We start from the raw sequence: 10,119 nt of genomic DNA, 5'->3' as shown, positions 1-10,119 counted from the left end.
TGGCTACCACTTAGAGGTTGTGAAGCTTCTAAACTCCCCATGCTTCCCCTGCATGGCAGATTTTGCCCTGCTGTGTGGTTCTGACTGATGGGACAGTTTGTGGTCAGGGGATGTGGTGAAGCCACATGTTACCAGCTGCAGAGAGTGATCCTCACACCAGCCTAAGCCTCTGCAGTCAGAAAACAGGTGCCTGGAGAGATGCCACACCAGTCAAGCAGAGAGTTGAGCTCAAGACTACGGACTTGAGCCTTGAATAAGGATTATTAGTTTTAAATGTGTTGTCTCTATTAACGAGCAAGGAAGTAGGGTGTTGTATGTAAGAGCTTGGCTTTTCAAAACCAGTCTGTCTCCCATTTTCATGGACAAGTCTTTGAAGGACCAGATATTCAGGTACAAAAACACACCCATAGCCTGAAACCTTTACATGCCTTTTGACAATAAGGAGGAAAAGTTCACTCAGTTAAACTCGTAGCCTTTGTGAGTTAGGATTTCATCGTCAGTATTACATGCTGTATTGAAGGATATCAATACATGGAAGGGAACATTTTGCACTTGGTCTACAAGGAGGCATTACAGCTTGGGAAATGCAATGATTCCCACTGAGCTACCACACAGTGAAAAAACCTCAAGAGTTGCTTTACCAGCAGTTCTGCACAAGATACAAAGAGGTGCTTAGCAGAATTTGGGTCCCCATAGAAGCACATCTATCTTGAATATCATGTTAAACTGAAGTTAAAAAGGAGAAATATTATTTTTATAATTGGTCTCATGTTTGTTTCTGATTTTACACTCAGGCAGAATACCACTGGGTGCAGTAGGGGCTAAATAAATCTTTACTGATAAGCAACAAACCTAAATTGTTTATGAAGCATGAAAAAATTATCTTTGACTCCACCTGATGCTGCTGAGCAAGCTGTTCCTTTTTATTGTGCTGTTATTAGATGGGAATGTAGTGGGTTGGGCAGCATCTTTCATGAATGGATGGGATACCCAAGTCCATGGAGCACAGAGCTCCTTCTCTAGCACAGTTCAGAACTCTGTACACAGCCCATTGTCCTGCACAGAAGGGTATCTCAATGACCAAACACATATGAGTGAATTAATCATTTAGAAAAGAGTACCTGGACTTTCAAAACAATCCTAGGGACGTAGATGTTCTAGCCTTTACTTAAGGACTTGAAGAAATAAGTTGTCATTATACATACATGTGGCTCTCATTCAATTTCTGTATGGAGATAATGTTTCTGCACAGTTCCTTAATACAAAATGTAAAAGTCAATCCAAGTAGCAGTCTCAGTGATTAGAAATGAGAAGTAAAATCCCCTTGTGTTTTGAGTAGAACAGCAGTGGTAAAACTTCACAGGAAAAACCCTCATGAAACCAGAAATGCCTTGGTGACAAGACCACATTTTAAAAAAGCCTCAGAAACAACGCTAAGAATGGAACAGAGGGATCTTTAAGGCATTTGTCCAGGAAAGTAAAGAAGATACATTTTTGGCATTGAACACTGAGAAAATCATCCAGAGAATGAAATAAATTAAAATTAAGAGAAACCACATGCCCTGTTTTCTGGCTTGGCTTTGACAAACCTTGATCTGTTGTTTTACCACGTTGCAGACAGTGAGTGTGGGTGGAAACCAGGATGTTGCTCTAGTGTCATTTTATCAGTGTTCAATTCTGTATCAATATTTATTGATATTCTGTTTGTGTTTATTACACACTCCTCCTTTTTCCCCTTATAGATCTATTCAGATTCCTATTATTCTGGGCTCCTACTCAGCAGCAACAGTAGTTACAATCCCTCTGTCCCTATGGGAACACATCCCTAAGGGCCCTGGAGATGCTCAGAACCAGACCCATCCCGCACAGTGATGTCTGAGGCTGAGATGTCAGACACTGAAACATTGAACTTGTAGAGTATTTTCCTCTCCTCATTGTTTTGCATTTATGGTTTTGGTAATCCTCCCATTTTAGAAGTCCGTGAGGAGTAGGGCAGGTATATCTGTCACGCTGTAATAGAAGGAAAGTAGTATTGAAGCACAAATCTAAAAGCAGCTTATTAATATTTAGTTTTAAAGTTGGAAGAATCAAGCAATGAAATACAGTGAGCTATAAATTGAAGCTGCTAAAAGGTTCATTTTCAGAGGGCAAAAGAGAAAACATTTAAAGAACATTAGGAAACTTTTAGAGGCATATTCTAACATGCAGAGATGGACAATGAAATGGTAGATGAAAGGTTAAATAAAACTGAAGAAGCACATGCAAATGGCAATATGCTTAAGAAATTGAACTATTTGCTGAGAAAACGCAACGTGCAGACCACTAGATGTGATGGGAAAAAACAAGATATAATTTGAAATTATTTTTAAATGAGAAATTGTACAAAATGGGTAACTTTACTTTAGGGTAACTATATTTGCTACATCACCAGGGTGGCAGTGGTGCCCATTAATGCAGCACATCTGTGGTGTGTTGGAAGTGTCAGGGGACGATGCATGTTAATCAAGCTGTGCCGCCCGGTGTGTCCCGGGTTATCAACTTAATTAAATGAAAAATGCTGTATCCTCCCGCACTGCCCTCGCACCGACGCGAGAAGGGACGCGGGGCTGGGGCGAGAACACCCACCGGCGACGGGATGGGTGCGAGGGGCGGGCGGGGTCCGCACTTCTGCCTCCCGTTCTCCTCGGGGTCGATCTTACCGATTGCCTAAAATAATGGAAACGATCCTACACTGGCACCGTGCCCCAGCGTTCGGGGAGCCGCCCCCCTACCCGCGAGGAGCAGAGCCCCGCACCCGCCCGTCCCGCCGCCGCCCCCTCCATTCCCCCCGGCCCCCGAGACCCGCCGGGCTTCGCCTCCGCCCATCCCACCCCCTCCTGCTCGTTTCCGCACCACCACCACCCCCTTCCCCCCGGGAATCACCCCCCCGGCTCGGGGGCCAGGTACACTTGACGTCAGGATGGCTGTCGTCGTTTTGACGTGTAAACACTCATTTCCATTCCGGCTCCGGAGGGTCTGTGAGCCTCGGGCAGCCGCCCCGGCAGGCAGGCAAGCAGGCAGGCAGGGATCGGCTCCCCGCTATCGCGTAGCAACGCTGCGCCGCATCCCGCCCGCATCCCGCCCGTCCGCATCACTCCCGCGCCCCGCGGCCATGGCCGGGCGGTGCTGGGCCGGCCGGTGCGCGGCCCTGGCGGTGCTTTTGGCAGCCTGGAGCCTGCCCCGAGGAGGCAGCGCCGAGAGGCTCTTCCTCAACGAGTGGGCGGCGGAGATCCCGGCCGGCCCCGACGCTGCCAGAGCCATCGCGGAGGAGCTGGACTACGACCTCGTGGGGCAGGTACGGCGGGGCGGGGGGCAGCTTCGCCGCTGGGCTCCTTCCCATATCGCTGGGCTCATTCCCTTCCCTTCCCCCTCCCTCAAACTTGTGCCCGGCTGTCGCCCGCGGGGCTCCGGGGAGTTTGCAGCGCCCTCTCCCCCAGCGCAGCACCCCGGGCCCGGGTCTGGGTCTGGGTCCGCACCTGGCGCCTGGGCGGGGACGGCGTTTCCAGAAGGGATTCGGGGCAGGGCAATTCGGCTCTTCCTCAGGGAACCAAGCAGAGGCCAGGCAGGGACCTCCCGCGCTCCTTGAAAGGACGGGGCAGGCTCGGGCTCTCTCTCGGTCCAGCTTTCCTTGAAGGGCAGGGCACCTGGCTCTGCCTGAGGAGAACGGACAGAGTCAGGCAGGGCACCCCGCTCTTCTTGAGGAGGCCGGCCAGGCACCTCGCTGACCCAGAGGGTCTCAGGGCTCCCCGGCTCTCCCCCAGCAGTCCGGGCAGGAGGAGGGCACGCTCCGGCCCCGCTCCGCCTCCACCCCCGCGGCTCCATTGGCATCGCGGAGCTTCTCTCCAGCCATTCCTCGGGCGCTTTTTTGGGATGCCGTGACGTCAGCGCTGTCAGGGATGAGTAACCGCCGTGAGGGAACAGCCTTGTCTCATCTCCCGACGAAAGTCCTGTGCCGGGCACCGCGACCGCCAACGCCGGGACCCCGCTCCGCCCGCCCGCGTCCGTCCGCCGGGAGCTGCCGTGGCCGGGGAGGGTGCCCGAGGTGAGGGTCTGCTCCCATCCGAGCACTGTCCATGGGCAGCCCCCTCCCGCCGCCTGCCCAGCCCCGCGGCCGGGCACGGTCGTGTTCTGCGGACTCTGAAACCTGTCGGTGTGACCCCACCTCCGTTCTGCCTTTATGGTCGGTGGCTGCCACCCCTGTCCGTAGGGAAGGAAGTGTTTAAAGCCAGCGGGAGTGCACCCCAGCGCTCCCGGTGACCGGATAGTGTGCAAGTGAAAATGCCTTTAAAGTGGGTGCCCGTACTAACCAGTTCCATGGTGAGGTACCTGAAGCCTCGCAGAGCTTTTTGCACCTGTCCTGCTGAACCCCAGGAAGAGCAGTTAAAACCTGGATGTGACCATAGGTACAACAGGCGCTTTCAAGTGTGGCCACGTCAAGGTGTGTCCAGGAGTGCAGTGGGCACTACTAGAGGTGATGGCGAGTACTGTAGGAGGCATGACTGCACTTGATAAGCCTAAATGAAAATGTTCTGCCGGTTTCTTCCTCACTGGGATAAGCACTTGTTACTTGAACCATGTTTTCAAGTTCATATTAAAATATCTAAAGGTGAGTTTCTTGCTCTTCTGTCTTTTGAGCTGAATGAATTCAGGTTCCAATTGTTGTTCTTCGGTATGGTGAGGATGGTTAAAGTATGCTTGTGTCTTACAGATTGGATCACTCAAAAACCACTACCTATTCAGACATAAAAACCATCCCAGAAGGTCCCGAAGAAGTGCCATTCATATCACTAAGAGACTTTCTGATGATGAGCGGGTGAGTGTTACATTTTTTTCATTTTTTTCTTCTTTTTTCCTTTTTTTTTCTTTTTTTTTCTCTCTCTTCTGTCACCTTACTGCTGGTTTCATAATGAGGTAACAGGCAGGCTTTCCTCATTTTGCAAGTCTAATATATTCAGCCAGCTGTGGTCATTCTGAATAATACTTAACTATTCTGTCATTAACAGGCAGAATCTGACTCTCCCTTACCATATATTTTACAAGAGCTTTCTAAATTAATATTTAAGATGTGCAGCACTTTCATTTCAGATGTTGATGTGTCACAGATGAAAATGTTAATGAGGAACTACAGGGCTGGATGCAAAGTAGAAACCTATAGATGCACTAAGTTTAATTAGGCCACGTCTGTGCAATTATCATGTGAATTAGGTTTGATTTAAAGTAGCTGAATATTAAGTAAAAACAAAGTAAGGAAAAAAGGGCTGAGGTTTTGCTGGATTGGCTTCTGCGGCGAGCTAAGCCTCCTTGTCAGAGAACTCATCACATGTTCCAGACTTGCAGTCTGTTGTTACTGGATCCCACTGCAACCAGAGAACTGGCCCACTGGAGGCTGGGGATATTGGTTATGATCCACTGGTAAAGAACACTCCCCATTATCCTGACTTTATTTAGAAGAGAACCATTTCTCTTTGTTAACATGCTGGGATTCATGACAAACTGAAGGGGCAGACCAGAATGCTGTCAGCCTCTCTTAAAAACTATTTTATAGCAAATTTCAGAACAACAAAAATTGATTTAGTGATCAGCATTATTGCAGCAATCCTTGTGGCAGTATGAGCAGTCCCAAGCATGAAGTAACCTCATTGTGAAAGCCAACGAATATAAAGACAAGTAATTTGAGAATGAGTAATTTTCTGTCTGGAGGTTTTAGATTCAAATGTCAACCAGGAGGAAATATTCTATATGTGGCAAAGGGCGTTTGTTTTGCCTGTTGTGATTCAAAATCATTCCATCCCATCTATCTCTTAATCATTGGTCTAACAGTTAAACTTCAAATAATTCTAACTTAGAGATGTTCAAACCTGCAGCTTCAGTGTAAATTACTCTTCTAATTTATTCCCATACATAGGATCAGATGTCCATTGTCATCATAGTCCAATGTTCAGGAACAGAGTTTTGGTTGCAGTTACTCTCTTTTTTGGACTTAATACGTCGAATGCATCTCTTACACAGGGAAGAATGACAGTGTTCAGTACATCAAATTCTAAAATTGTAGCAGAATAGAAGCAATTGTATTATTCACATTGCTGCCTGACATTATTGCAGACTTGCTTAGGTAGATCCAGAAACAGGGCTTCAAAGAGCAGCAGGTGATTTACTAAATTTACTCCAATTTCCCTTTCATTTACCATCTAGTATGCAAATTATCTCTCTGAATGAATGAGATGTAATTATGCATTATATAAGTGTATAAACACAAAGCAATCATGTAATGCTGTGTAGTTACACACAGACCTTTGCTCTAAAGAGCTCTTGTTCAACAACAGTCTATTTAAAAAGATTTAAATTCAGCCTTTAAAAAGGGAAAGAAAGAGGAATCCTGTTTTTTGTTTGTATAACACCTCCATGAATTTTACGGTATGTTAAGTGTGAAAGCTGTGATAAAACTTGGCTCTAATCTGAATATTTATCTGCTTCCTATAGTGCTTGTTGTAAAACAGATAAAGGCTGTGAATACACTGAAGGGATATAATTATCTGGTTCCTTAAGTTTTTCTAGTATTTGCACTAGTTTCCAAATCTACTTTCTTGCAAGCAGACTTGCATTAAGATTGTTTTTACTGCTTTATGTATGAGCGACCGGAGATTTGGCACAGGGCCTTCAGCTTTTGCCATAGATGGATGGTTGGAAGCTCACCCAGCTGCTGGTGACAAACATTTGGCTTGTTTCTCTGACACATGTGCTTGGGAGTTTCAGCTCATTTCCTCACTGCACTTGTCCGCAGTGGAAAAAAATAACAAGCATGGAAGTTGTCAATTGTTAATTACTGTTGGGTGATGAAGAGGTCAGGCTTTGCTGTGGGCAGGAAAGGGAGATAAAAGTAATTTCTCTAATGTGCACAAATATGTATAGCTCTAGATATCAATAGGGCAATTGCATGGGTGTAATTCTTCTGCTATGACTAACTTAGGTTTGTAGGGCGTTTAGAACTAAATATATAGCAAAGACAATAGTAAACATGCCTAGTGTAGCCACCATTTTAAAGGATTTATGCTCTCATAGTGAATTTTCATTAGGCTTTCACTAGAAAATTGTATTTTAACCAGTACTTTACTTGTATTTTAATCAGTACTTTTTTTGTCATTATAATTTCTGAGTCATTATTGTTTCATGTATGGTGACAGATGTAAAGATCACAAAGCTGTTCAATCACAGTAGATAAAAGTAATGAAATCTATTCAGAGGTTAAAAGCACAATGTTAGATCCAAGGTACCGTCCATGTGAGGCTTGTCACAGGGTTCTGACAGTCTACCGAGCCTGAGTTTGCCTTGCTCGTTTGAAAATTGGGATGAAAAGAACCAACCTTATCTGTGTCAGAGTGACCATACAAGTACCAACTATGAATAGCATTTTATTTGCATTTTCAAAAGGAGCACACAGCTCAGAGATAGGTGTCACAGTCAGGATTTGATTTGAACTAGGTTCAGTACTACATTCAAGGGAGTTAAGTGGGATACACATTTGAAATACAACCAAGTGGCTTAGAGGTTGCTGTATCTGTGCACAAGTGCTGTGCAACTCATTCAATGGCTGCTTTAGCAAAACACGATGAAGCATTTTGGCTTTTGGTTGCCTTAAGTGGAATTATGCCAGTAATGAAGTTAGTCCAATATTCATGTGGTCCTAATTGATCACCCTTCAAAACACTACGTGGAAGGAGACTTGAAGGTCCAGCTGCTCTATGAGTAACAGCATCATTATGATTGCTACATTAAAGCCAGAGGTAATCTTTCTTCTTTCCTTTTAACTCCCAATAGAAATGGTGTGAACAAAAGGTAAGTAGTGGAAAGAAGCCGGCTGTGGTTTTCCTTGGTTTGGTAACCACCACTGCTTAGATGACCTTGTAGTTGTACCACATGGTTTTATTTGACACAAAAGCCTGCATTGTGTCACTCACAGGAGTTTACTGTTAACTTGTACTTCATGATTTTCTGTGAATTGATTCTGCAATATTATGATTTCAGCAAGCTCTCTTCCTCAAATCATGCTGTGCTACAGTTTAAATAATCCTTCTCTCTGTATCAAGCATTGTTCATTTTGCTTTAGGCATCAAAATTTCTCTGTGTGAAGGAAACACTTATGTTCTAGGTTAATAAAGTCCTAAACTAAAGAGGTTCACTTGTCATATTTATACAAATGATTGTAGGTGTCATGGGCAGAGCAGCAATATGAAAAGAAGCGAACTAAACGTGCCACTGTGCGAGACTCAGCAGAAAGTCTTTTCAATGACCCTATGTGGAATCAGCAGTGGTATCTGGTAAGAAATTGTTGCATTTGTGGAACTGGGGATGGTGGATTTTGTTTGTGCAGCATTATTTTGCTGGTAATAGAGTGATTGCACTGAAGGGAGTGAAAGAAGAGTCCCTTCCATTAGCATAGCTATTAAAATGAGAGATCTCTGTGCATAATACTTTCAGGCATCCTTCTGTTTTCTTCAAAGTGGTGTTTGTACAAAGATTCTGAAAGACAATGCAGGCTGCTGTTTAGGATGGGGGTTAATACAAGAAATTTTAACAGCTGAAAGCTACATTTAGGTTGATTTAAAAATATTTGCTGTTGGTGTTTAAGAAGTCCATTATAATGTCTGAAGCTGCCTCTGTATTCCTTCATTAGACTTGGTAGTGCAGAATGCATAGTCCAGATGAAAACAAAATCATACTAATGCATGTGACAAGCACCTTAAGCCTCTTGGACTAGAATTTATATGTAACAGGGTCTCCACAGCTCACATGTTCAAAATAAATTTGCCAAGGTCTGTAGTTTCTGTCTGCATGTGACAACTCAGAAATACAGTTGATCTTTTATGTTTTATATGTTTTTTTTCAAGAGCCTGTGTTTCCATTGTGCTTTTAGCTGTACCTTCAGTCGAGAGTTCATTGCTTTCACTCAGAATAGGAATGGGATTATATGTGGGTATAAAAAATCAAGAAGAAAGGTCAAGCATAAATGTGGCCAGAGTGGCTGGAAATACTTTGCACTTTTTCAGTTCTGCTTAGAGGAAACAGACCATACTCTAGGCTGCTTGTATAATGCTTTGTCTTTCCTTCCCTTCATTTGAACTAGAAAAGGTAAATTATAAACCATATAGCATAAAATATTTCCATTAAGATTCCTGCAGACTTCAACAGAAAAAAAAATCTGTCTGTAAGAATCCAGGTTTTCTTTGAAGCTGTATATCTGTTTACTTCCTTGCCTGTATCCAGAAAAAAAGGACATTTCTGAGATGTCTATATTAGTCAAATCCACGAACATATAGTTCATAAAAGCAGTCTTGAGGAAAAAAAACCCAAACAATATGCTATTTTCCAGGAGACAGAGTTACTTCTTCAATCTTTTTTATGGTTTTCACTTCCTTTTCTTCTAGTTTTCCCACATGAGAAACAGAAACATGGTGCTTACCCTTGTTTGCAGAGCCCATTGAATTCTTCTGATTAAATGCATAAATGTGTTAAATATTTTCTTCCAAAATATGTTTCTTGTCTTGTAGTGAATAACTTAGTATTACCTTACTTTTATGATTTGATGGCAACAATTTTAGCTCTGTTCAGTGTACCTTTGCACATCTCCAGAAGAAAATATTACTTGGTGGATTCAAGAAAACAAAACATGGAACCTCAAATATTTTCCTGAATGGCAGCAGTCAGAAAAGATAGCATTAAGTGAAAGAACTGTAATTCCCATAATGAATTTCTTTTTCTAAGCCTCATATTTCATTCAGCATTTCTTTGTAAACAAATACATAAAACCCCCTAAGATCAACTAACATAATTATGCACAGAGAAACAGAAAGAAAATTCTTCTTTTTGCAACTGTGCTTTTACAAGGATTGTAAGGAAGCTTTCTAAACTACATGTATGTGCTGCACATTTAGTGTTAGAGAGGAAAAATGACCCATTTAGGAGCTACTCTTCAAAAAAAACTTGCTGTGGAAGAGAAGACTATATATGATTCATACTTCCAGCTGATTTACCACAGGAACAGGAATGAGGGTCGTAAACAGAAAGTTGTGATTCAACACAGTT

The 10,119-nt window shown here is 43.7% G+C and overlaps 1 protein-coding gene and 1 long non-coding RNA gene across 2 annotated transcripts in view; one reads left to right on the top strand and one right to left on the bottom strand.

Moving 5' to 3' along the window:
• Nucleotides 1-693: 693 nt before the first annotated feature.
• On the bottom strand, nt 694-3,888 carry LOC139684877 (uncharacterized). Its single transcript, XR_011699988.1, has 3 exons — nt 3,516-3,888; nt 2,626-2,706; nt 694-2,010 (listed from the first exon to the last, which is right to left on the bottom strand). It is a non-coding gene; the product is annotated as an uncharacterized lncRNA (long non-coding RNA).
• The window catches only part of PCSK1 (proprotein convertase subtilisin/kexin type 1), a 28,696-nt gene continuing 21,584 nt past the window's right edge, over nt 3,008-10,119 (top strand). Inside the window, exons 1-3 of the mRNA XM_071581255.1 lie at nt 3,008-3,334; nt 4,748-4,852; nt 8,244-8,354. Of these exons, the coding sequence (XP_071437356.1) occupies nt 3,152-3,334; nt 4,748-4,852; nt 8,244-8,354 (399 nt within the window). The 5' untranslated portion in view covers nt 3,008-3,151. The remainder of the gene's footprint in view (nt 3,335-4,747; nt 4,853-8,243; nt 8,355-10,119) is intronic.

The sequence above is a fragment of the Pithys albifrons genome, chromosome Z (genome assembly GCF_047495875.1).
Source record: "Pithys albifrons albifrons isolate INPA30051 chromosome Z, PitAlb_v1, whole genome shotgun sequence".
In the NCBI taxonomy this organism is placed as follows: domain Eukaryota; kingdom Metazoa; phylum Chordata; class Aves; order Passeriformes; family Thamnophilidae; genus Pithys; species Pithys albifrons.
Note: the sequence above shows the minus strand (reverse complement) of the source record. Positions and strands in the feature narration are given on the sequence as shown.